This window comes from Sus scrofa, chromosome 9 (assembly GCF_054392235.1).
Source record: "Sus scrofa isolate SSC_HxYL_T2T_F1_AM1 chromosome 9, Sscrofa_HxYL_maternal_Yorkshire_Landrace_v2.0, whole genome shotgun sequence".
In the NCBI taxonomy this organism is placed as follows: Eukaryota; Metazoa; Chordata; class Mammalia; order Artiodactyla; family Suidae; genus Sus; species Sus scrofa.
The window spans coordinates 135,002,347-135,029,901 of record NC_139391.1 but is presented as its reverse complement, the minus strand read 5'-3'; the positions used below and the strand labels follow the sequence as shown (position 1 = coordinate 135,029,901).

At 41.8% G+C, this 27,555-nt stretch overlaps 1 protein-coding gene and 1 long non-coding RNA gene across 31 annotated transcripts in view; both read left to right on the top strand.

Moving 5' to 3' along the window:
- Positions 1-27,555, top strand: part of RPS6KC1 (ribosomal protein S6 kinase C1) — a 375,187-nt gene that overhangs the window by 196,463 nt on the left and 151,169 nt on the right. For 19 of the 30 annotated variants that reach the window (XM_084978038.1, XM_084978042.1, XM_084978039.1 and 16 more), the window contains one exon: positions 3,177-4,155. In XM_084978038.1, the coding sequence (XP_084834164.1) occupies positions 3,177-3,287 (111 nt within the window). In that variant the 3' untranslated portion in view covers positions 3,288-4,155. Of the gene's footprint in view, positions 1-3,176; positions 4,156-6,277; positions 6,998-7,286; positions 7,426-17,667; positions 20,664-27,555 lie in introns of those variants that run through there. The other 11 variants (XR_014816532.1, XR_014816531.1, XR_014816533.1 and 8 more) reach the window with 3 other exon arrangements.
- LOC146400201 (uncharacterized) lies at positions 19,479-24,644 on the top strand. The gene is made up of 2 exons (XR_014816557.1): positions 19,479-21,251; positions 21,581-24,644. It is a non-coding gene; the product is annotated as an uncharacterized LOC146400201 (long non-coding RNA).

Genomic DNA, 27,555 nt, shown 5'->3' with positions numbered 1-27,555 from the left:
AGACAGAGAAAACTAGTAGCAAAATGGCAAACACAAACCCAGCATATCAACAGTTTCATTTAATATGAATGTCTAAACATGACAAACAAAAGGCAGAGATTGTTAACCGGACAAAAACACGAGATCCAACCATCTGTGCACAAGCGACACACTTAAATTCAAAGACATGAGTAAGCTGAAAGAAAAAGAGTGGGAAAGGATACACCATGCAAACAATGACTATTAGAGAACTGAAGTGGTTTTACTGAATACCAGGCAAAATAGATGTGAAAACGAGAGACTTACGGGGACTAAGATATTCTATAATGATGAAAGGGTCAATACATACAGAAAGATAAAGCAATTGTAGAGTATGTGCTTTAATAATAGCTTCCACATATATGAAGCAACCTGACCAAATCGAAGGAAAAAATAGGCAATCCAGGAGTAATAAATGGAGGCTCCAGCACCGCATTCTTGATAATTGATAGAAAATCAGCAAGAACATAGAGGAGACAAACAGCATTATCAGACAACTCTGACAAATATAGAACAGTGATTGCAGAATACATTCTTATCACATGCACATAGAATGTTCTCCATGATAGATCATTTGCTATGCCATAAAACAAATTTAAATATTTAAAAGGCTTGAAGTCATATAACATACTCTGATCACAACACTTTTTTTTTTATTAGAAATCATTAACAGAAAGAGATCTGGTGAATCCATACCAGATATTTAGAAATTAAAGAACATACTTCTAAATAATTTGACTCAAAGAAGAAATCCCAAGAGAAGCCAGAAAATGTTTTTAATGGAAGAACATATACAATATATACATCGAAATTTATAAAATGCAGCTATATCAGTTCTTAAGGAAAATTTGTGGCTTTAGACACCTATGTAGGAAAAGAAGAATGGTCTCAAATAAAAATCTCACCTTATAACTGAGGAAACTAGAAAAAGAAACTGTAAAAAACAAAATAAATCCAAAGGAGACAAGAAAGAAAGAAGGAATCAGTGAAAGAGAAAAATTCTACTGGGTAGAAAAGAAAAATAAGAAAAATTAAATCACAAGTTGGTTCTTTGAAAAGATCAGCAAAATTGGGAATCCTTTAGCTGACTCCAAAATGAATATGAAATGGTAAAGCACCTAGAATATCCAAAACAATTTTGAAAGAGAACAAAGATGGTTGACTTATACTACCAATTTCCATAGTCAGTATAAAGCCACAGTAACTACTTAATTACTGTGATAGTAGAGCAAAGAGAGGCAGATAGGTCAGTGGAATGGAATTGAGAGTTTGGAAATAAACTGTACATTTATAGTCAGTTGATTTTTAGTAAAGATACCAGGATAATTTGGTGGCAAAAAAATGGTCTTTTCAATATGTGGTGCTGGGAAAATCAAATATTCACATGCTAAAACCAAAATGGACTAAGACCCTTACTTCATATCATATGCAAAAGTTAACTCAAAATAGATTGTAGACCTATATGTGGGAGCTAGTATTATAAAAATCTTGGGAAAAAATAGGATAAAATCTTCATGACCTTGGGTTAGGAAGAGAATCAATAGATATGACACCAAAAACATGAACCATAAAGGAAAAAAATGATAGAGTGGTCTTCATTAAAATTAAAAACTTTTGTACTTCAAAAGATACCATTAAGAAAATGAAAAGATTAACGAATCCGACTAGGAACCATGAGGTTGCGGGTTCGGTCCCTGCCCTTGCTCAGTGGGTTAACGATCCGGCGTTGCCGTGAGCTGTGGTGTAGGTTGCAGACGCGGCTCGGATCCCGCGTTGCTGTGGCTCTGGCGTAGGCCCGTGGCTACAGCTCCGATTCGACCCCTAGCCTGGGAACCTCCATATGCGGCGGGAGCGGCCCAAGAAATAGCAACAACAACAACAACAACAACAAAAAAGACAAAAGACAAAAAAAAAAAAAGAAAATGAAAAGACAAGCCACAGACTGGGAGAAAATATATGAAAATCATGTAGCTGATAAAAGACTTGTATTCAGAATGTATGAAGGACTCTTGAAACTCAGTAAGCAGACAGCTCAGTATGAAAATGGGCAAAGATTCACCAAGGAATCTATATAAATGGCTAAAACTAACATGAAAAGACGCTCACCATCATTAGCCATTAAGGAGTATAAATTCAAACCATGGAAAGATAACATTAATACCCACCAGAAGGGCTGTAATAAAAAAGATGGTATAAAGTGTTGATGAAGATGTTGAGAAACTGGAACTCTCATACATGGCTGGTGGGAATGTAAAATGGTACGGCTACTTCAGGAAAGTTTGGCAGTTTCTTAAAAAGCTAAACATAAACTTAACACATGATCCAGCTATCCCTCTCCTGGAAATGTCCTTAAGAGAAAGGAAAACATGTGTCTGCTCTATATGTGAATGTTAATAGCAGTATTATTCATTATAGCTACAAACGGGAAAGTCTGTGTGTCCATTAATTGGTGAATTATATCTAAATAGTGGAATGCTATTCCAAAATAAAAGGGAACAGTCTGTTGATACCTGCTACAATACAAATGAATCTCAAAAGTATTATGCCAAGTGAAAGAAGGCAGCTGCAAAAGACAACATATGTTATGATTTCATTTATATGAAATATCCCAAAAAAGCAAGTTTACGGAGACAGCAAATTAGTGGTTGCCAAGGGGTAGGGATGGAAATGTAGACTAACCACAAACAGTGTGAGGAAACTTTTTAGGGTGACAAAACTGGATTGTGGTGGTAGTTGCACAATTCTTTAAATATACTAGGAATCATCAAGCTGTATTCTAACTTTCTAATCATGAAAAGAGTAACCGGATCCCTCAGAATTTGGTGCAGTATTTAATTACTGTCATGATTGTGCTTTTGGAATAGGGAATCGATAGGTATAACTATGCTTTTGTACTGTATGAGGATGCGAAACAAAGCGAGTTACTCAAGGTCATATTTTAAATCAGTGGAAGTGCCATAAACCCAGATGTATTCCTCACCCCCCCACGGCTAGAGTGGTATTATTGACCTAAGTCCCTTTCAAGGAAATATATAGTTGGCTCTTAAGTCCGTTTGTTCCTGGAATTGAATTGAAAAGTTCATTCCTTTCATATACTTTTATTTTCCTTTAATTCTTGAGTTGGATTCCCATTACTCACTAAATCCTTCTTTTTTAAGCTCTTACAGTTCAACCCTGTGGAGCGTCTTGGTGCTGGAGTTGCTGGTGTTGAAGATATCAAATCTCATCCATTTTTTACCCCTGTGGATTGGGCAGAACTGATGAGATGAACATCATGCAGGGTTCTTGCACACATTCTGATCTTCTCTGTGACAGGCATCTCCAGCACGGAGGCAGCTCTGCCTCATGGTCCCTTATGGAGCCCCAAAACGTTGGGATGAAGATCTTTAGAGGAAATGGGGGAAGAAAAAGCTGAAAGAGAACAATTCCTTTACAGTTACTGAATGGACAAGATACTGGCCACATTTGCAAGGGGCTGTTCTGTACAAACATTTAACCAAGGTGTGATCTTTATTTTACCTGCCTTTAGTGTTGCAGAGGAGTTGTAAACCCAACTGAAAGAGGAAAGCCCTTCAAGAACTTCCTCTGATATGAAGCTCCAAGTGTAGAATGAAGTGTTAACTTGAAAGGAGGACCTTTGCATGGCAGCTGACAGTACTATCTGCTAAGCAAGATTGGTTTAATATGATCAAATTAATATTTGCCGAGTAATATACTAAAAGTGCTTCATGAATAATGTCATCTGTAGAGCTTAAAAAGCGTGGAAAAAATATACACATCATGTCTGATAGGAAAGCTGAACCACAATGCTATATAATTAATATATATGTATGTCAGATGTGGCGCCATATTCATTCTTGCAGAAGTCCACGTGAAAAGAAGACACTTCGTGTTGTCAGCTTGTACTTTGCTGGTTGGTACTGCCAGCGGGAGGGTTCATATAAACCCTAAGTCCCTTTCTTCCACCTCTTTTTCCACTTTCTCCACCCGTTGCCCATTCTTTCATATTCTGTTCTTCCTACCCCTGCGAATACATATGCAACAGAAAAGGGAAGGGAGTATTTATTTCCCCCAATTGTATCAACTTAATAAGAACTACAGAATCATGATGTAAAATAAACATGGTAAAAATTTTAATTTCTCTTTCATTTAATTGCTTAAGATTTTCCTTTTTTTTCAAAGGCCTCTCTTACTTTCATTTTGGAATGTTAGCAATTTCTGCTTCTTATGTTTGACTTCATTTTTTAGTTTTTTGGCTTAGTATCCTAAGAACCAAAGGATCTCATCTAAATGGGATTGAATGGCAATCCTATTTTATTACTTACTAGACAGGATTTCCAGATTTGACCTCCTAATCTACTTGACATTGTGTAGAAAGAATATGAGCATTTATGCATCTCCAGACATTTGTATTTGTTATTTCTTTATGTTGCTAAGGTAGCTCCTGTAGTCATGCATTGTTTACAACGATTTGCACATTTTTAAAGTTATTATCTGTTTTTTAAACTTCATCCAAAGAAGAAAGTCACTATTTCCAGGTTAGGAGCCACCAACATAATGAAAGTTTTCAGCGTATTCTAATTCTTTGTCTTTGTGAGATCTGTGTGAGAGCCTATCCCTACTCCAAGAGCATCTGTATAGCTTCCAGCTGCTATCAGCCAGGTCTGCCCATCAGATTAAATGGAAGCAGAAAATACTTTAGTGAAACAAAGGAAATGTGCAAGCATTTTTCCTTTTTCTATTATCCTACTCCCTCATTTTCCTTTTTGGTCCCCTTATAACCTGAACCCCAGCTGAAGGGCTGCAACAACACCAGGATGGGGAGTAGGTCACCAGGATCATAGCTCAGTCAAGATGACATCACTCCCTGGAACTGGATTTCAACTCACCAGCCCCCTGGCCTCATAACAGGAACTCATGCAGGTGAGACACAGGAATGACTTCCTGTGTAGGACTAGTAGGAAATCTGCAAGTAGTTAGAGCTGGCCATTACAGAGCTTCCTTCCAGAAGTGCCCTATGACATGAAAGTAGGACTTCACAGCTAAGGTGAAGCTCCCAGCCCTACCACATGATTTGGGTCCCTTGGATTCAAAGGACAGTGTCAACAGATGGTTGCTGTGTTAGTGTGTTGACACAATTCCATTGCGTTAGTTTCTCTCGCTCTTTCTCTCTGGATGTTTGGAACTTGTGCTTAATGTCAATACATCATTCATAATCACGGTGTGTGTGAATTATTTTGGTAATAAACACACAGGATAAATGGCCTTGTGGTGATGGATCCAAGTCTGTTTTTACTTGATGATGTATATTAGAAAAATCAAAATCATAGAACTTACTACCTAGTGTTTCTCATTTGATTTTTTAATTGCAATAAAATTTACCGAACATAAAATTGACCATTTTAAACATTTTTAAGTATACAATTCACTGGTATTAAGTACATTCACATTTTTATTCAGCCATCACCACTGCATTTTAGAACTTTTTAATCATTCCAAACCGAAACTCCTTACCCATTAAATAAATAATAACTTCCCGCTCCTCCTCCCCTCAGCCTCTTGTAACCAGTATTCTACTTTCTGTATGAATTTCACTCTTCCAGATCTCTCAAAAAAGTGGAATCATATATTATCTGTTCTTTTATGTCTGGCTTATTTTACTTAGCATAATGTTTTTAAGGTTCACGCATGCTATAGCGTGTATCAGAATTTCATTCCTTTTAAAGGCTGCATAATATTCCATTGCATGTGTTTATCAGATTTCGTCTGGCCATTCCTCTATCAGTGGACATTTGGGCATTTCCACCTTTTGGCTTTTGTGAACTTTGTCCTTAAGAACATTGGTGTACAAACATCTGCTTGAGTCCTTGCTCTCATTTGATTTTATATTTTTATATGAAATTACCAATGTCATTGACTATTATTTTATTATGTTCTTTGTAAGAGAGCTTTTCCAACAGGGTGCCAGTAACTTGGCATAATGCCGTTTATCTTAAGACATGATATGAAAGTCTACCATTTCTATTTCACAGAAGGGTAAGTTGAGCAGAGTCAGAGTGAAAAAGAATGCTGTGATTTAAGCAGTTTATTTTTACTGTCATTTAAGTTAATACTTTTTGAGACATAGATCTTTTCAACTTATTTGTTGTAATAACTGAACTCCTGTTAACATGTAAACCTGCCTTTTAAACATTTTTAAATAGCTATAATTCCTATTGTGTTTTGACCCTCAGGCTTTTCCTCTTCTGTCTCATTTCAGAGTCATTGTGAACCAAGATTGAGTTTTTGCTCTCAGATAATGCATGAAGTGAAGAATATAAAATCTACAAATAATACTTATACTGTGACCAGTAACACTGTATCAGGACCCCACACGTGGTATGCCTCTAGTCGATTTTACTTGTTCATAATTTGTGACCACATAGAAGGAAATGTCACTGTAGCACAGGAAGGTTCTTTGCCCTTTCTAGCATTTTTTTTTTTTTTTTTGGTCTTATTTTTTTAGGGCTGCACCCATGGCATATGGAGGTTCCCAGGCTAGGAGTCAAATTGGAGTTACAGCTGCTGGCCTATACCACGGCCACAGCAATGCCAGATCCGAGCCACATCTGCAACCTACACCACACCTCATGGCAACCCCGGATCCTTAACCCACTGACCAAGGCCAGGGATCAAACCTGCATCCTCATGGATGCTAATCAGATTCATTTGCGCTGTGCCACAACAGGAACTCCCCTTTCCAGCATCTTTATTGGACTCACTTAGGGATTACTTTATAGCAAAGGCCAAAGTGTAAAATGGGTCATTTCCCTTCTTCAAGTAGTTATTTAACCTCTGGTATATCTAAATGCTCTGGATAATGAAGCCTGGTATTTCAAATTCTTTCTTTGAAGACTGGATTATCATAGAAAGTCAAAAAGAGGTGTCCTGGTCCTATCTATATGACCTACTAGCCTTTGCTTTTAACTTTAATCAAAAAGCAATACTCGGAGTTCCCGTCGTGGCGCAGTGGTTAACGAATCCGACTAGGAACCATGAGGTTGCGGGTTCGGTCCCTGCCCTTGCTCAGTGGGTTAACGATCCGGCGTTGCCGTGAGCTGTGGTGTAGGTTGCAGACACGGCTCGGATCCAGCGTTGCTGTGGCTCTGGCGTAGGCTGGTGGCTACAGCTCCGATTGGACCCCTAGCCTGGGAACCTCCATATGCCGCGGGAGCGGCCCAAAGAAATAGCAAAAAAGACAAAAAAAAAAAAAAAAAAAAAAAAAAAAGCAATACTCTTAGACCTGTTCCTTCACCTGTAGAATGAAAGGCACAGTTGAGTTCTAAGCGTCACAAGTATATGATGGGCTTTGTCATTTTCAGAACTAATATGATAAATGAACATTGAAATACAAGGTTTGGTCCTTAACTCTTTCTTATAATTTTCTTTACTAATTCCAGATACTTGGGTTGCTGCTATATATTCACTCAGTAGCATGGCCCTTAGTGGTTGTGTGGCTATAAAAATGGTGAACAGAATGAAATATTAGAAGGATATTTCACAGTCAGCTCTGCACTGGAAAAGGAGAGTCAAAGGTTCAGGTAGAATCACATAGAGGTGAAAGGAGGTTAGGACACACCTGCATGTGCTCAATTCTCAGGCCTTCTCAACAACTGCAGTGATTTTCCCAGTAATTCCTACCCCTGTTGCCCTCATCTATCATAGGCCATGTGTTTATGTGACTCACATCTTGGGCAGGCAGAACTAGAGTGCAAAATCATACTTTCTGTTCCTATTTAATGCAAAACATTAATCGCTACTAGTCGAGGTAATTTAGACTTTTGAGTATTTGATGTCTACTCAGCTCATTTGAAAGATTTCATATTAAGTCCTCACGTGGAAGGGCTACTAAATGGCAAAAGCTTTGAAGTCAGCTGTCTCTCTGTAACCTTGTAAATAGTAGCAGTAGGGAAATGTGAGGCAAAGTGCTACAGGTTTTTGTGGCTTGGCATCACTTCGTCTTTTAAGGGCAGTGAATAGGAAACCGGAGAACAAGATTCCTTATTTAGGAAGATTTACAGTTGTGATGATACTTAGTCAGTGGCAGTTTTGCAGTTTTTAGTCCCTATCACATGACTTCTTCCCTTGATTCAGGGATCTCATCTCAGGGAGAAATGGCGGCAGAGAAAATCTGTGGACAGAGAGCAGCTTGAGTGTTAAATTCACTGAAGTCAGGTCAGGCATGTTGGCCCAGATACCTGAGCAGTAGCATGCTTTGTTGAGTTAGACTTAAAGCGCTATTCTTTGTTCTTCCTCCAGCAAGAGTTAGACAAAAACTGAAACTGCTCCTCCTATCGCAGGAGAAGTGGTGAACTGTTTGGAAAGGATTAAGTATCATGCTTATCCAGAGTCAGTTCTAGCTCTGCCTTCTTGAAGAAGACAGCTGGTGTGGCCGGCAATAAAGGAAGAGGCCATGAGGACCTGCAAGGAGCCTCTCTGATTTCCTTGGTCAGGAAAACCTCTCACCGGATGCGGAAAGGAAGAATGGCTCGTGAACCTGCTTTAGTCATACTTGTGGGTGTTGGTAGCCTGCTTTTGTAAATCTCAAAATATATCAAAAAGCTAAGGCCTCTGGGAATGTTGATCAGATTCCTCCTCAAGCTAATCCGCAAGGGAGGAGTCTGACCAGCCCCACACGAAGAGGCCAGTGTCAAATGGTATTTGACAAATGTAAAGGGATTTGAGCCTGTTTTCAGGGCCAGAATAATGACTGCAGTGTGCTGACGCCCTTATCCATGGGAGGTGGACGTAAAATTGACTCAGTAGTTGGAATTTCAATTATGGCTCAGCGATAATGAACCCAGCTAGTATCCATGAGGACGCCGATTCGATCCCTGGCCCCACCTGCTCTGTGAGTCGGAGATCGGGCGTTGCCGTGAGCTGTAGTGTAGATCACAGACATGGCTCTGATCCTACGTGGCTGTGGCTGTGGCTGTGGCTGGCAGGCATAGTTCTGATTTGAATCCTAGTCTGGGAACTTCCGTATGCCTTGGGTGCAGCCCTAAAAGGAAGAAGAAAAAAAAAAAAAAAAAAAAAAAGACTCAGTAGTGAAATAGAAAATAAGGAAAGGAGGGGTAGTGTTGGCAAAACCAGAAGTCTTTGCTACTGTGTCGTCTTGGGTGCTTCTGGAAGGAAACTGTGTTAGAAATTTGAAGGCCCTGTCTTCAGCAAAGACATTCTGAATGCCGAAGAGAATCGTGAGGGAGGGGACTGAACATGTCCCCTCACTGGGCTCCTCTCTTCATTTCCTCTTCGTCTACTCCCTCCCCCCACAGGCGTCTCCAGCCACTGAACAAAAGACATGGGACTTGTCCTCAAGGACCTAAAAAATTGAGGGGAAAGAGAGCATAAATACCAAGTAGGGCAAAATGTTGTGTTACAGGGTACAAATAGAGAATGACGGTCACACAAAGGAGAGCTCTGAGGAACTGCAGGAAGGCTTCCTGTATTGGAACAGAACCTTGACCTCTGAATAGTATTTTTAAACATCAGGATGTCCCCCCCCCCCCCCCCCGATTTTGTTTGGGGAAAAGGAAAGCTTCTGTGGGAACAAAAAACAATTGTGTACAAAGGCATGGGGCTGGCAAAATGTAAAGCTGTGCATGTTCTGTTTGGGCTGGTGTGCGGGTACGTGAATCTGAAAGGTAGGTTGGGGCCCGATTAAATGCCACATGGAGACATTTGGACTTTGTTCTCCAAGTTGTAGGGGACTTTAGAGAGATGACATTATTGCAGCCTGCTGTTAAAAAGATAACTTTAGGGTTAGAATGGAGAATAAATTGGAGAGAGAGTGATAAGAGGCAGAGAGATCAGCTAGGAGTTACTGCAGAAATTCAGGCGAGAGATAAAGTCCTGAGTTCAGGCAGTAGAATATAAAAGAGGGGAGCACAGCTATCCTCTCGTCCATGTCTCTCAAGTGGAGAGTTTCCCTATCAAATAATTGCTTTCCTTTTTTCTCGAAGCCAGTTTATACTAGGAGATAGAGATCTGGTGTTTGTAAAATCACCCCCAAGGAATCACCAGAGAGACAAATCAGGAGAGTTTCTACACGTTCCCCCCACTGGTTGATAATGAGGTTTACTATTCTGAGCGGAAAACCCCTGGGTCCCATCTCGCTCTCTTTCATCATTTGGTGACACTTCTGCCCACCTTTTCAATAGCTGGTTTTTTGCTTTCTCCTTGGTGCTCTTGCTCTTGGAAGGCTTTGCCTGTTGCCAGATTATTGCTCTCTTTGTACCAGAACTTTGATGTACATTCAGCTTAGCTCCATGGTCCTCAAAGAATGATCCCAATCTGGATCAAGGGAACAGGTGACTTTTACTCTTCTTGAGACTTAAGTTTGAAATTACTCCCAAATGAAAACGTTTCCGAGAAATGAAAAAAAGGGGGTCCCAAAACCAACATTAGCAACACCTGGAACTTGTTAGAAATGCATAGTCTTGAACCCTATCCCAAATCTACTGAATCAGAACTCTGGGGGCTAGCCCAGCAGTCTGTTTTAGCAAGTCCTTCCAAGCGATTCTGACGCACCATCAAGTTTGAGAAGCTGGCTTAGTTCAGTGTCAGTGTATTGCCTCTGCCTTGGATGAACATAAGCATCCTCCCCTTGGTATGTGTTTTGAGTCTGAAGACATTTCCCAACACTTAGCGTATCTCCCAGGAGGCTATCCCAAGGAGCTTTTGCGCCAATGAGAATGAAGGACAGAGGAAATAGGTAATGAGGACTGCAAGGAGGGTAGATAGCCATTTGGCTAAAGGAAACTTCGGAGGAGGTGGTACAAGGAGTGCAGGATGGGGATGGATTCTGGTCCCTAAAGAGATGCAGCAACTTCCAGCTCAGTTACCTAGATTCAAATAACTCATCCACTTAGAAATAGAGTAAACGTTATAGTTACAACTCTTTTGATTACTCATTGAATATTGTTGGGCATTTGCTCATTCCTAAGCAGAGCCGCAATGGAAATTCAGCATTCAGTCCCTGCATTATTCAAAATCTGAATGTAAAGAATCTAAAGCAAGTTTGAGAAAGACACCAGAATATTCTCATTGAATTAAGAGCTGCTCAGTATTCTCTTTAGAGCTGAGGGACTCAGCTGGGGATGCTGTCTCAGGAGACTTGGTTTTGCCTTTGGAAAGGGGGCACCAAGCTTCACAGGAGGAATAAAGTGAAATGTATTATCTGTTCCCTTAAGGCTGGGTGTGTACCTGTGGGGCGAGGGGAATGGGTGTGACCCACTCTTTTCCTATTTTTCACTTTAAATGAAGGCTCTCTTTTCATAGGACACAAAGGTTTTTAGATGAGATGGTTAATAAAGTATATTTTAACCAAATATGATTGACCTCTTATGAGCCTCTCCAAGATGTTTAGATAATTTTGTGTTTTTAGTAGGTAGGATTTCAGTGTCAGCATTTGCTTCATCTGTCTCTATGCTCTTCCTATGCTGGGCTCAGCCTCAATAGTAATGTGCTGTCCTTCTCTTGAAAAAAAAGACACTATTGCTTAAACCACCATGGACAGGACATGTTTTGCACAATTTTTTTTCAGTGGTAGACAGAGGGTCCCACTAAATCCCCTTTCTCCCCACTCAGTATGGCCAGAGGCAGCCCCACGCGGTTCTGGTCAGGGGAACACGGTATCTGGTGGACAGAATAAAGGCCGTGTGCCCCTTATAAGAGGATCAGCCCTCCTGCTGGTAGATGTCTTCTGGGACATCTTCCCCAGTCCTCTGACTGCAGAGGCTGGGACTTTTTCTACCACATGGGTTGGTGTCTCTCCCACTTGCTTCTATCAGCTGTCTTTCAAGTGTCAGGCCCTGAGCAACTCTTGACGAGCATGATGTGGGTAAGGGGGGTGCTGGATAGAATTTGGTGTTTTAAGAAAGAACTGCTGCCTGCTCTTTATTCTCTCATGTCTCACTTGAAACCCTAAACTTAACCTCCATTCAACCCACCCCCCTGGGCCTTTCCTCCACCTAATGTGACTCCAGCGGCACCTGAAGCTCCACTCAGGCTGGTATCAGCATCAAAAGCCACTTCAAGGCTTTAAAGTCTGCACCCTGTTCCTGGGATCAAAACACCCCTGATCATGCCTTTCTCGATTGTAAGGATCCCCACACGATTGCCAGACTAGATCTTGCCTTGCCATTTCTTTGGCCTTTCTGGCACCAGTCAGGCTTGGCACCCAGAAAGCAGAAAGCGACAGCCATCCTGGTGTTGCCACTTGCCGTCCCTCTGCCGCAGATTTAAGCTCTGCCCAGTGGCCCGTCTCCACTGGGGGCTCTGGTGGTGTGAGGGAGCTGGGGAGAGCCTTGCTGCCTGCCGCAGCTGCCTCCTTTTGCATCGACCACCCCCGCTTCCCAGGTGCCAGAAGAGCGCCCTGGGCTTAGTACGCCCCCACCTCTAGCTCTCCCGCCCTTTGCAGCCCTGGTAGCGGCTTTCCAACGAGCCTTTTGTTGTGGAGGCTAAATCCATGGGGGGGAATCACCCAGGGACTCTTGCACGGTCTGCCCTCCCTCCGCTTGCTCCGGCTCTCTCTTTCCTTCCTTTGTCTCCTTCCGAAGCTAGGGTCAGAATCCCTAGCCAGACTGAGAACATGGTTGCTATTCCAGGACCCAGATGCCAATATGTGGCAGCATCTGGCTTATTGGCAAGCGTTGCCGGCAGTTGTGCTGGCTGCTTCGAGGCCTGTCATGTGGCCGAGCCCGCTAATGGGGGCCCTGTCACAACACGGAGTTTCTTTGAGAATATGGTCTCAACCAAGGAGCCCACCGGAAAACAATGAGCTGCCCTGAGAGGACATGAATTACGGGGCAGGGTGACTGCAGACTAGAGCTTTGATGCCGATCCTGGCCCCGTTTTGCAAAAATCCCTGTTTCACGTTGTCGGAGTCCGCTCCTCCTGCAACCTTACCTTCTTGTGCTGTTAGTGTTTCAGGCGCCTTAAGGCATGGAGCTCCTTGAAAGAGAAACACAAATCACTAAAAATGTTGAGATAAAATCCTGCTCCTCAGAGGCGCCTGTTTGGCACGGTGAGCGCATGATAACAGCTTGCTTTAGAAAGGTGACATTTCTGCTAAAGGCTGAATAATAAAAAATGCATTTTAAAGACTCAGCTCTTCCCTGTCTTCTGACGGTTGACTTTTGGAGTGAAGGCCATTTCTTGGGCGTGGAGGGTCTTTTTTGAGGCCAGCCTCTCCAGCCCTAAATGTGGACTGATTAACTCTTGTCATCACTGATGAGGCCAAGGAGCTTTTAAAAGTACTGATCACGAAATAGGGCTGTTAGAACTTTTCCCAAGGTGCAAACACTGAGTACTCAGAATGTGTCAAGCGCTGTCTGAGGCCTTGAAGAGCAGAGACCAAGAGGAAACCCAGCACATATCCCCACCCCCTCGAAGGACACTGGCCACTGGTGACCAGATTACGTGTACGTCCCATAATTTCATTTCTTCCCACAACCTTCACAACCGGACAGGCCAGTGACATGCTCTGTGTCGTACGAGGGTAGGAACTAAAGTCCCGAGAAGTTGCTCTGCCCCGGTTGGGCTGTGATTGAAAACTGGGTGGCTGTCCTTCTGCTTCAGGAAGCAGGTGTGGGTTGGATTCTTAGGTTATAAACTCCTAAGGGCAGGAACCTTGTCAACTTTTTGCAGTTCTGCCCCCAATTAGCACCCTCTACTCATTGCCAACCTTCTCTCCACACATCTCTCTCCTCAACACACATGCTCACGCTCACTCTAATACAGACACTCTACAAACTGAGGCCAGGTTCTTCCTGTGACAGCTAAAGAAAGGAATCAGGAGGAAGTAAAAAGCAAAAATTAGCTTGAATGAAAAGATGGTGATGATCCTGGGAAGCCAGTGGTTGATGATGGCAGTAGCATCCTACTCACATAACCCCATATAGAATTGTACAGGGCCGGAGTTCCCATCGTGGCTCAGTGGTTAAGGAATCCGACTAGGAACCATGAGGTTGTGGGTTCGATCCCTGGCCTTGCTCAGTGGGTTAAGGATCCAGCATTGCCGTGAGCTGTGGTGTAGGTTGCAGATGCGGCTTGGATCCTGCAGCGCCATGGCTCTGGTGTAGGCCGGTGGCTACAACTCCGATTCGACCCCTAGCCTGGGAACCTCCATATGCCACAGGAGCGGCCCAAGAAATGGCAAAAAAAAAAAAAAAAAAGAATTTGGAATTCCCGTCGTGGCGCAGTGGTTAACGAACCCGACTAGGAACCATGAGGTTGCGGGTTCGGTCCCTGCCCTTGCTCAGCGGGTTAACAATCCGGCGTTGCCGTGAGCTGTGGTGTAGGTTGCAGACGCGGCTCAGATCCCGAGTTGCTGTGGCTCTGGCGTAGGCTGGTGGCTACAGCTCCGATTCAACCCCTAGCCTGGGAACCTCCATATGCCGCGAGAGCGGCCCAAGAAAATGGCAAAAAAAAAGACAAAAAAAAAAAAAAAATTGTACAGGGCAATTAGGCAAAACAAAATAAAAAATTCTTAGATGACATTTACAACAAACCTAGGTAACGAGATACCAGGAAGCCCAAAATGCAGGCAGTTGAAGACAAAACACCCAGAACCTCAAGACGTGCATGATAAGTGCGTCTGTGGGAAACAAAAGGAAGCAATAGCTTCGGACTGGACCCGAGAGCAGGAGGATGCCAGCCAGCCAACTGCTACCCACTAGGAAATTCAGTGGGCCGGGCCGAGAAGAGCAGCTGAAGGTGAAGGTGTGTTGCCCGCTCCAGAACCTGGGAAGTACAAAGAGCTTGCGATACAAGGGATTGAAGGGGCAGCTCCTTGAACTCTCAAAATTGACCTGCTGCCACTGTCTAGTGCAGGGCCTACACCGTAGAGAAATTGCTGGGAATGGAATCAGAGCTGAGCAGGGTTAGGACAAGAGAAGGGTCCAATTCAAAGGAAGGGAAGAGCGGCCAGGACATCGCAGAAGCAAGATGTCACACGTCTTTTTTTTTTTTTTTTTTTAACATTTCATAGAAACAACAGAAGAGGGAGCTTTGCAAAGTTGGAGACTTTTAAAATTTAACCGACTTAATTCTCATAGTTGAGGGAAAGTAATTTCACACAAAAATATACAAAGAATCAAATCCTGTACAAAGTTATTATAAGGAAAAAGAGAATTGGGAATAGAATAATATCCTTACAGACAATGAAGACATTCCAGAACGATGGTCTCACAAAACAGATCAAGATTAATTTACAGTCTCAAAACGAACTGAAAGACATTAAGAGAACTGGGTAAGACCTGAAAGAACAGCATAAACCTTAGTTAGGAAACTCAGGATTGTGGTGACAACTCAGGAATGACTTAAAAGAAAGTATTTCAGAAATGAAGACTAGGAGTTCCCTTCGTGGCTCAGTGGTTAACGAATCTGACTAGGAACCACGAGATTGCGGGTTCGATCCCTGGCCGTGCTCAGTGGGTTAAGGATCCAGCTGTGGTGTAGGTTGCAGACGAGGCTCGAATCCCGAGTTGCTGTGGCTCTGGGGTAGGCCAGCAGCTACAACTCTGATTAGACCTCTAGCCTGGGAACCTCCATATGCCATGGGTGCAGCCCTGGAAAAGGCAAAAAGACAAAAAAAGAAAAAAAAAAAAGAAAAAGAAATGAAGACTAAACTAGGAGGACCAAAAGATGGAATAAACACAACAGATAATACTTTAAGTGAAATATAAAGTGAAAATGAAAAATCACAAAATTTTTTACAATTAAGACGTTTTGTGTAATTTCAGGTTCATAGCAAAACTGAGAGGAAATTACCGAGAATTCACAAATGCCCTTTGCCCTCGCACATACATAGCTGCCCCCCCCCCCCCCCGCCCCGGCCCCGGTCAACATACCCCACCAGAGCTGGTACATTCATTACAGTTGACGAGCCTACTTTGACACATCATTATCACCCCAAGTCCAAGTTCATATTATGCTTCACTCTTAGTGTCATACTTTCTATGGGTTAGGACTAATCTATAAATGATGTGTACCCATCATTACGGTATAGAGTAGTTTCACTGCACCCCCCCACCCCCCACTCTGCCAAATACTCTGTAAAACGGCCTGTTTATCCTTCCCCACCTCCTCCCATCCCTGACACCTGGCAACCACTGAACATTTTAGTGTCTTCATTTTGTTCTTTTTAGGATGTTATAGCGGGAGTCATACATTAGGCAGCCTTTCGGGTTGGCATCTTTCACTTAGAAATGTGCCTTTAGGACTCCTCCATGTCTTCATGGTTTGATAGCTCATTTCTTTTTAATGCTGAAGGCTTTTCCATCGTCTGGACACACCACAGTTTCCTTATCGATGCATCTGCTTAAGGGCATCTTGGTTGCTTCCAGGATGGTTGGGCCATCATGACGAAAGCTGCTACAAGTATCCATGTGTAGGTTTTTATGTGGACCTAAGTTTTCAGTTCATTTGGATAAATACTACGGAGCATGACTGCTGGATTGTATGGTAGAAATAGTTTGGTTTGGTAAGAAATTGTCAAATGGTTTTCCAAAGTGGCCGTACTGTTTTTCCTCCCCACCCCCAGTGCGTGAGGGTTCCCATTGCTCCACATCCTCATCAGTGTTTGCTGGGGTCGGAGTCCCAGATTTTGGCCATTCTAATAGGTGTGTGGTCCTATCGTGTTGTTTTAATTTGCATTTCCCTGATGGCATAGGACGAGGAGCATCTTTTCATGTGCTTATGTGCCATCTGTGTATCTTCGGTGAGGTGCCTGTTAAGGTTTTTGGCCCATTTTTTTACTTGGGTTATTCTTTTTTTACTGTTGAGTTTAAGTGTTCTTTGAGAGTTCCTCTTGTGGCTCAGAGAGTTAAGAACCTGACATATTGTCTGTGAGGATGTGAGTTCAATCCTTGACCTTCCTCAGTGGCTTAAGGATCTGGCATTGCTGCAAGAAGCAGTGCAGGTTGCAGATGCAGCTCAGGTCTGGTGTTGCTGTGGCTGTGGCATAGGCTGGCAACTATAGCTCTGATTCAGCCCCTAGCCCAGGAACTTCCATATGCCACAGGTGTGGCTATAACCAGAAAAATAAATAAACAAACAGTCATTTCCATACCTAAGTTCATCTAGGTTTTCATTCCGTGTTGTCTTCTAGGAATTTTATAGTTTTTTGTTTTACATTTAGGCCTGTTAGCCATTTTGAGTTAATTTTGGTGAGGGGTGTAAAGTCTGTGTCTAGATTCATTTTTTTTTTTTTTCGTGTTCGGTTCCAGCACCAATTTGTTGAAAAGACTCCATTGTATTATTTTGGCTTCTTTGTCAAAAATCAGTTGACTGTATTTATGTGGTTCTGATTCTTGGGTCTCTATTCTGATCAATAATCTGTTTGCTCATTTCTTTCACTAACACCACACTGCCTGGATTAGTGTAGCTTCATAGTAAATCATTAAACTGGGTAGTGTCAGTTGTTTAACTTTGTCCTTCTTCAGTATTCTCTTGGCTATTTGGGGTCTTTTGCCTTCCCATGTAAATTTTATATTCAATTGTCGATACCCACAAAATAATTTGCTAAGGTTCTGATTGTGATTGCATTGAGTGTATAAATCAAAGTGGGAAGAACTGACATCATTTTTTTTTTTTTTCCTTTTTCAGCTGCGCCCGTGGCATCTGGAGGTTTCTGGGCCAAGGATGGAATCAGAGCTGCAGCTGCAACCTATGCCACAGCTGCAGCAACGCCAGATCCTTAACCATGCTGGCCCACCAGGAGTGAATTGGCAACACTGCAGAGACAAGCTGGATCATTAACCCACTGCGCTACAGCAGAAACTCCCAAGAACTGACATCTTGACAGTATTTAGTCTTCCTATCCATGAACTTGAATTACCTCTCCATTTAGTTCTGTGACTTTGCTCATCAGAATTTTATAGTTCTCCTCATACAAAATCTTGTCTTTGTCTTTTTGTTCACTTTATACCAAAATATCTCATGGAGGGTGTGTTAATGTAAATGGTATTGTGTATTTTTTAATTTAAAAATTTTACTCACTCATTGCTGGTATACAGGAAATTGTATCCTGAAGTCTCGCTATAATCACCTATTAGTTCTAAGAGTGCTTTTTGTTGTTGTTGTTGTTGCTAATTCTTTCACATTTTCTCCATAGCCTATCATGTCATCTGTGAACACACAGAGTTTTATTTCTTCTTTCCAATCTGCATACCTGTTGTTTCCTTTTCTTGTACCTGATCTTAGTGTAAAATCTGTGAACTTCTCACCATTAACTATGATATTAGCTTTACATTTCCCCCCCCCACAGGAGTACTTTATTTGCTTTCATCTCTCTTTTGTTTTTTTTTTGCTTTTTAGGGCCACACTCCCGGCATATGGAGGTTCCAGGCTAGGGGTCGAATTGGAGCTACAGCTGCCGGCCTGCACCACAGCTGCAGCAACGCAGGATCTGAGCTGTGTCTGTGACCTACGCTACAGCTCACGGCAACACTGGATCCTTAACCCAGTGAGTGAGGCCAGGGATCGAACCTGCAGTCTCATGGTTCCTAGTCAGATTCATTTCCATTGGCCACGATGGGAACTCCTCATCTCTCTCTTTTTTAAATGAAGTATAATTTATTTGCAGTGTCATGTTAGCTTCAGGTTACAGCACAGTGATTCATACCCCCCACACACATATACACTCAAATATTCTTTTTCAGTTTCTTTTCCCTTATAGGTTATTAAAAATATTGAGTATAGGAGTTCCCATCATGGTTCAGGGTAATGAACCCAACTAGCATCCACAAGGATGTGGTTTCAATCCCTGGCCTTGCTCAGTGGGTTAAAGATCCAGCGTTGCTGTGGCTGTGGTGTAGGCCAGTGGCTACAACTCTGATTCGATCCTAGCCTGGGAACTTACATATGCACAGGTGCAGCCCTAAAAAGACAAATAAAAAAAAAATATTGAGTATAGTTCCCTGTGCTACACAGCAGGTCTTTTTCTTGTTTTTTTCTTTTTAGGGCTGCACCTGTTGCATATGGACGTTCCCAGGCTTTGGGGTGGGGTGGGGAGAATCGGAGCTGCAGCAGCCAGCCACAGACACAGCAATGCCAGATCTCTGAGCCATGTCTGTGACCTACACCACAGCAACGCTGGATCCTTAACCCACTGAGTGAGGCCCAGGATCAAAACCCAAATCCTCATGGATACTAGTCAGGTTCTTAACCTGAGGAGTCATAATGGGAACTCCCATAGTAGGTCTTTGTTGGTTATCTATTTTATATGTATTAGAATGTATATGCTAATCCCAAACTCCTAATTTATACCTCGCTGTAGACTTTTTGTAAATGTGCTTTATCAAGTTGAGGAAGCTCCCCTCTATTCCTACTTCACTGTGAGTCTTTAAGAATGTGGGATAGATTTTGTCAAATGCTTTTTACTGTCTCTCGATATCGTCATGTGAATTTTCTTTTTTAGCCTCTTGTTATGATTGATTCATTAATTGATTTTTGAATGTTGAGCCATTCCCTCAATTTTGTGTTTGTTTGAGGAAGTCTTTTTTTTTTTTTTAATCTTTAGCTTTTTTTTTTTAATGTCTTTTTTTTTTTTTTTTTGCCATTTCTTGGGCCGCTCCCGTGGCATGTGGAGTTCACAGGCTAGGGGTCGAATTGGAGCTGTAGCCGCCAGCCTACACCAGAGCCACAGCAACGCAAGATCTGAGCCACGTCTGCAACCTTCACCACAGCTCACGGCAACGCCAGATCCTTAACCCACTGAGCAAGGCCAGGGATCGAACCCGCAACCTCATGGTTCCTAGTCGGATTCGCTAACCACTGAGCCACGACAGGAACTCCAGTCTTTCACTTTTGAATGTTAGTTTCTCAGGGTCCAAAACTCTAGGTTGGTAGGTTTTTCCTCTTGAGGCTAAGTATTTCAATTCACTCTCTTCTTTCTGGCATAGTTTCTAAGGAGAAGTCAGAGGTGAGTCTTATCTTTGTACCTCTATAGACGAAGCATTTTTCCCCTCAGGCTTTTTTTTCCAGAATTTTTCCTTTATCTTTGATTTTCTGTAGTTTAAAAAAATATGTATGCCTAGGTATAGCTTCCTGAATCTGTGGTTTGATACCTCACATTAACTTGGGAGAAATTCTGTTATAATTCTTTCAAATATTTCTTCTGTTCCATTATTTCTTTGCCTTCTGGTATTACCATTACCAGTTGTGTCCAGTCTACTAAAAGCCCATTATAGATATTCTTCATTTCTGTTCCAGCGGTTTTTTTTTTTTTTTTTAATCTCTGCATTTCTTTTTGGATCTTTCTTAGGATTTCCATCTATCTGCGTACATTGTCCATCTATTCTTCCATGTTGTCTGCTTTACCCATCAGAGTCCTTACCATGTTAATCACGCTTGTTTTAAATTCCCAGTATAAGAATGCCAACATCTTTATTCTGTTGCTTGCTCTGTGTTTTCAAATGATGTTTTTGCCTTTTGGTATGCCTTGTAATTTTTTCTTGCTAGCCAGATGTGATGTACTGTGTAAAAAGACCTGCTGTAAATAGGCCTTTAGTAATGTCATTGGGAGGTATGGGGAAAGGGAACACAGTCCTGTGATTAGATCTCACCCTTTTAGTAAAACTGTGCCTCTGAATTGTGAACTTCATGAGTTTCTTAGTTTTTTCCCAACTCCTTTAGGTAGGTCAGGATGGCTACAGTGGATTGGAGTTATATATTTCCATTCTCCCACATGATGGGCTAGAGGAGACTGGAGTTGGCTATTTTCCTTGCCCAGATCGGTTAGGCTCTGATTATATTCCAGACTGTTAGGCTATGATTCACTAGTTTCCCTTGAGGGATGGTCATGTAAGAACAGAATGCCCTGGAGTATTTCAAAATGGTTCCTTTCCCTCTACCCTTGTTAGGAGCATGGAAACATGAGGGAATTTTCCTCTGATATTTACTATGGGAACTTGGTTGAGTTTCTGAAGGTAAATCTCAGGATATTGTAGGGGACCCCAATGGCTGAGTCTCCTGGAGTTTTTTAAAATTTCTTTTGTTTGATTGCTATGGCTAGGACTTCCAGTACTATGTTGAATAACAGTGGTGAGAGTGGGCATCCTTGTCTTGTTCCAGATTTTAGTGGGAAGGCTTTCAGCTTTTCTCCATTGAGTATTATATTTGCTGTGGGTTTGTCATAAGTGGCTTTAATTATGTTAAGGTATGTTCCCTCTATACCCACTTTGGTAAGAGTTTTTTTTTTTTTTTTTTTTAAGAAACTAATTTATTTTTATTATTTATTTATTTATTTATTTATTTATTTTTGTCTTTTTGCCATTTCTAGGGCTGGTCCCACAGCATATGGAGGTTTCCAGGTTAGGGGTCTAACCGGAGCTGAAGCCACCAGCCCACGCCAGAGCCACAGCAATGCCAGATCCGAGCCATGTCTTTGACCTACACCACAGCTCACGGCAACGCTGGATCCTTAACCCACTGAGCAAGGGCAGGGATCGAACCCGCCACCTCATGGTTCCTAGTCAGATTCGTTAACCACTGCGCCACGACGGGAACTCCTGGTAAGAGTTTTGATCATGAATGGATGTTGTACTTTGTCAAATGCATTCTCTGCATCTCTTGAGATGATCATGTGGTTATTTACTTTTATTTTGTTAATGTGGTGTATGACGTTGATTGATTTGCAAAGGTTGAACCATCCTTGTGTACCTGGGATGAATCCCACCTGGTCATCCTGGAGTTTTTAACTCTCAGACTTGTCCACACTGAGCCTCTATCACTTTGTCAATTTCAGTTCAAGTTTTCCTACCATAGCCTTGGTTCCCACCTGTGAGTCTTGCATTTGTGAATTTCTGCTCTGCTAAGCCATGACTCCCTGTATTCGCTTGTCTGTCTCTCCATTCTTGGGGGCAGCAATTTGCCTTGTGTCCTCACCCCTCTTTTACAAATCTAAGAAGAGTTGGGTTTTCAGTCTGTTAAGAATTTTAATAGGATAGGATGGAGTGGTGACTTCTAAGCTCCTTACATGTGGAACTGGAAACTGAATGTCAGAAAATTTTGCAAATAAAAAATTAAGGGAGAGAGAAAAAGGGTTCAAGAGAAAGTGCCAAACATTGAAGGAGGCAAAGGATATTGGATATATGGTTGGTAAGAAACCACACACACACACACACAAAAAACCCAAAGCAAAGCAATTAAACTATAAAACTAATGCAAGAAAATTTTCCTGAAAATTAAAAAAAGCTAAATATAGAAAGAGCACACTGCATACCTGATAACATGGCAGTATGATTAACAAGAAAAGGAAAAAATACTTTGAATTGCTACATGAAAAAGGACACGTGACTTGTAAAAGGAGAAGAGTTTACCCAGAGTCATTTTTTAGCAACAGTATGTAACAAGGGGAAAACAAGGAAACAACCGAGTTGACCCTTGAACAACATGGGTTTGACTTCTGTGGGCCCACCGACACGTGTTTTTCAGTAGTAAGTACTGAGTACTACCCTCTTCCATGGTTGGCTGAGTCTGTAGACGTGGAACTGTGGATAGGGAGTAACTGTGGATATGGAGGGTGCAACATAATTATACCTGAATTTTTGGTTGTGTGGAGGCTCAAGCCCCAAACCCTTGTCTTGTTCAAGGTCAACTGTGTTTAAAATAAGGATAGAAGAAGTGAGTCAAGGATTTTATATCCAACAAAGCTAACTTTTTAAGTATAAAGGGCACAGATAGTCATCAGCATGTGAGTGTTCAGGGAGAATTGTTCCCATGAGCTCTTCCTGAGAAACCTGCTAGAGAATCATGGTAGATGACTGAGGTGATGAGAAAGACACCAGCGTAAGAACTTAAGCCTTAAGTAAATAGTTGCCTGTAGAACCAGGACTAAAGGAGGACTAAGGGGAAGAGAATATAGTGTGTAATGACGGTAAGCTTTGTTAGTGTAGCTGTAATAGATTTTTTTTTTTCCTTAAGAGCCACACCTGCAGCATACAGAAGTTTCCAGGCTAAGGGTCGAATCAGAGCTGCAGCTGCCCAGCCTATGCCACAGCCATGGCAAAGTGGGATCTGAGCCATGTCTGTGACCTATGCTGGATCCTTAACCCACTGAGCAAGTCCAAGGATTGAACCCACATCCTCACGGACTCTGTGTCGGGTTCTTAACCTGCTGAACCACAATGGAAACGCTAATGGATCTATTTTTTTAATTGGTAAAGCAGGGAGAACATATACAGAAATTTTAAAATATTTTTGGTAGTCATAGTGGTGGTGATATTAGCATTTTCATTCTGAGATTGTTTCTGTGTAATGTGGGATAAAACAAATAGGTCATTGTGAGACATTCTAATTCTGTCAGCCTCTCTACTTTTAAGAACTGGAATTCTCAGAATGGCAGAAAGAAGATTCTGATGTTGTAGAGAAGTGGTTAAGTAAAAACTCTGTAGTACTGAATTTGAATAGAAGGTGTCAATATGCATTTATGAGATGTTTTCATTTTTTGAATCAATAACATTTCCTAGTTTATTCCACTAAAAAGTCCTAGTAATGATGTCTAATTTAGCAAAGAGCATCTCTAGCACTCAGACTGTGGTTTTGAAATGCTGTTGTTCTGTAAAGTAAATTAGGGCTTCTTGGAGAAATAAGTCTGGGGCAGGAAGTTGACAAAATTGGGCTGGAACATTTTAGATAACAAGGAAGCAATCCAAGACTTCTAGGGTCATGTCGGGAGGACACAGAACCTCCTACTGGCCAAAGATGGGAAATTTGATCTTCAATAATAAGAAAAATTGAAACCCATCATATATGTTTAATACATGATTTGATAATGATATTGAAAAGAATTAATCACCTTCAGAGAATTTTAGAGAACTAGTTCATTATCTTGAACCATAATGATTGTTATAGTTTACATGATCAGTTTATCAGCTTATTTATACTGACCTTTATATGAACGGTATCACTGGGTATCCAATAGTACGTGAGGGGCAGAGTCCTGATAAAATGATTCCAGCTCCAGAGTGAAAAAAAATGATGGAATTAGACTGCCGCCATTTTGCAACCCCTTATGGATGGATATAAGCATTAAACATCAATGACTGCTGAGATCACAAAAAGAAGGACGGGCAGAGGTGTGGTCCTCCTATAGTACTGCGAAACACCACCTACAGTCTTCAGGAAGGGGTCCAAAAGGGGTCCGAAATTTAAGTGAACTGAGCTTGTAATTTGCAGGAACTACAGAAGACAGAGGAACATGTTGAACTTCCTCCTGAGTATGCAGTCGGCAACGTCAAGACATCGGGAAACTATATGTCAGATTGCCCAAATTCTTCAACAGATAATTTATAAAGAAAGGAAAGTGATGGAGGAGAAACCCATAGATTAAAATAACAGAAAAAGATAGTGAAAATTTTAAGGGCATGTCTCAATAATAGTCCCTAGAGATCACGTTTGGTGATAAAATGATTCTTAAAATGCAAAGAAGTGATAACTATAACAGGATAATTGTTACTTTGGGGGAAGGAAAGAATTATGATTGGGTGGGGCACATGGAGGAGCGTCTTGTGTATATTATATATATACATAAACATAAATATAAAAATAACCAAAGGTAAATATAGGAATAGAAATAAAAAGGATGCTGGCTGCCTTGTCATTTTACTAGAGGTGGGTTTCTAAAGAGCTGCTACTAGCCTTTACTGGTATCTTCATGCAGTTTAGAAAAAGGCAGCCTTAGAGAAAGGAACGCCACACAGTTCTTGCTGTGGCATAGTGGGTTAAGGATCCAGCTTTGCTACAGCTGTGGTGTCGATCACAGCTGCAGCTAGAATTTGATCCCTGGCTCAGGAACTTCCATATGCCCTGGATGCAGCCAAAAAAGGAAAAAAAAAAGAGAGAGAGGAAAAGACCTTTCCTTAGGCATTTAGTACTATTGACTAGTAAATACAAAAATCTATAATAATGTTTCTGAATGAACGATGCCTTTGATGGTTGCTCTTGTATAGTATACAACCCGAGCAACGTTGTGAAAATGGCCTTGAGTCTCTATGTTGGTTCAGGCTCATCTCTGTTTGGTGTTATTAAGGAAAGGGATTTAAAAAAATTTCTTTGCAAGCGCCATTTTGTTCTTTAAGGGATTTTACTTTCAGTGCAATTTAGTAATCGAGTGGGATAGAGAGAGTGCTATTCTAGCTAATATTTCTCTTGCTCCTTTTACTATGCAGTATCCCTGAGGTAGAATTAAGGACTTCCTGAGAGGTTATGTAACACTAGAAAGTTTAAGAGCGGGCTGGCTGGCTGCTGAGGCAGGAAGTTCCAGGACATTATACCCCTGCTATGTGTAGCACAGTTTGGGCTCTAGAACCCGTCTTGGCCAGGTCCAGAACTTGATTCACCAGAATTCATCAAGTTCAGGAGGATGGATCCACATGAGCAAAGTTTCAGAAGATTGTGATGTAAATGAAAAATCCAGTTATTAATTTTCCATAATAATAGTACCTGCTAAGTCAACAAGTGTACTCATGCTAGCTCTGTCTTCTCCCTACTAGGCAGTACCTTTGAAGCCAGAAGGTCATGTGGTTTGCAAAGGGAGGTGGATGATCCTAATGGTTGGTGACATTCTTACCACATTCTGATCCACCCACCTCCACTCCAGGGAGATACCTGCCAGCTGGATCCAAACACTCGTGTCAGCCGTGTCAGCATCATGCAGTACACACACTTACAAAGTCTTGCTTTCTAGTGTATCTTTTCCCAGGCTCCACACACAGGGAGGAAGGGGAGATCTTTGCAGTTAAGCCAGAGCATCAGCGTCACCCCTCGTGACTGAAGCAGCCTGCTCACCTCATATGTAAAGATCTTCAGCTAAATTAATGTAACAAACACGGAGCACCTTCCAAGGACTAGATTCAGAGAGGATCCAGCAATGGTTCCTGGTCTTAAGTAGCATACAGCCTGGTAGGACCAGATTTAAGCATTTTTTTGCCTCTCTCTCTCTCTCTCATCAGAGGCATCAGAGTAAACTTTAGCTTAGCTTGTGTCTGAGCAATATGAGATTTAGATTACTGAGTCTCTAAATAAAGTTTTATTAGATTTCTTTCTGTTCTGTGTAACAAGATTGAGCTATACCTGAACCCAACCCCTACATTTTTTTTCAGTGGGATTTGATCTATTGTTGGATTGTATTGGATGCAGCCTTATCAGGCAGACACCTGCTGTTTTATTGAGTGTTTAGAGAAAGAGCAGTAATTTCCTCTGAGGTTGGCAAATACTGAGAAAGGGGAGTACATTTCTTCACCCTTCCTTTAATGCTGTGGGTCTGTGTGGTTGGATTTGGCTGTTTTTTTGTTTGTTGGTTGGTTCATGTTGAATCCAGCAGAGAACACGGAACTATTACTGCTGCTCCAGATTTCTGGGCTTATCCTGCTCTGAGCTCAGGTGATCGTGGTGTGTGAACCGCCTGCCGTTGCTCAAGCCCATCAGCCACACGGCCAGTGTAGTATCTTCTCACAGGCCTGGCACCTGTTCTGGAAACAGTGTTTGAAATTAAGTGTGTTTTCCATCCTGGCATTTTGAACTAACCTTTCGAATTCTAACAAGACATTGGCTGTGACAAAGAATTAATCTGGAGAGTTGGGTGTTCAAAATGAAGACTTAAAGTCCCCATCCCGCAAACATATTGGACCTGAAATGGAGATGATTATGTGTATTTTTGGATTTAAAAGAGTTTTGTAAAGAAATTTCTTTTCCATGAGTTTTTGGTTTAATTGCCTGGCAGGGTGGGAAATCCCAACACAACAGCGTGGAACTGGGGCATGAAAAGCAGCAAGTGAAACGGATTTATGAAGCCATAAATAAAAATGAAACTCAGTTCATTGTCCAAATTGAGTGGAAAGGCACAATCTATCCCAAGTCTGATAAATAGAAGAATGGGACACAAATAGGGGAAGTTCTTTCCATTTTAATAAGGCCAGATAAAAGTAACATCACTGAGGAATTTCAGAAAAAGAGACATTTCGTTTTGCCAGACTTGACCAAGGAGGCGTGTTACCCATCTCTATGCTATGGGGGAAAACCCACACTCTTCCAGAAAGAAGTGTAATTAACTGCAGGCTTAAACAGTGCCCCAAAGGAGCACTTGCCTATAAAAGCAACAGCAGCAAAGGAATAAGAAAAAGCAAAGGCCAAAGTGGCAGCCACATGAGGAGATTTTCATTCTTCTGGAATTTGAGACATTTCATTTTGCCAGACTTGTCCAAGGAGGCGTGTTACCCATCTCTGGAATTTGCTAACCTTTTGCTCTTCTCCCCTAAGAAGCACATTGGTACTTAATTGTTCTTGGAAGCCTGTTTATTCCTGTACAAATGGATCAGATAAAGACAAAGGTGAGTGTCTACAGTGAAAAGCAGTGTTTTTAAAAAAGGGATGATGGAGAGTGCCTGCAGCTTGCAAGGCAGGATGTTTGTGCTCTGCGGTGTGGGCCACGTCTTACTCCACATTGATTTCCAGCCCCTCCTTCTCTTATGTATCAATTCAGCTTCTTCTCTT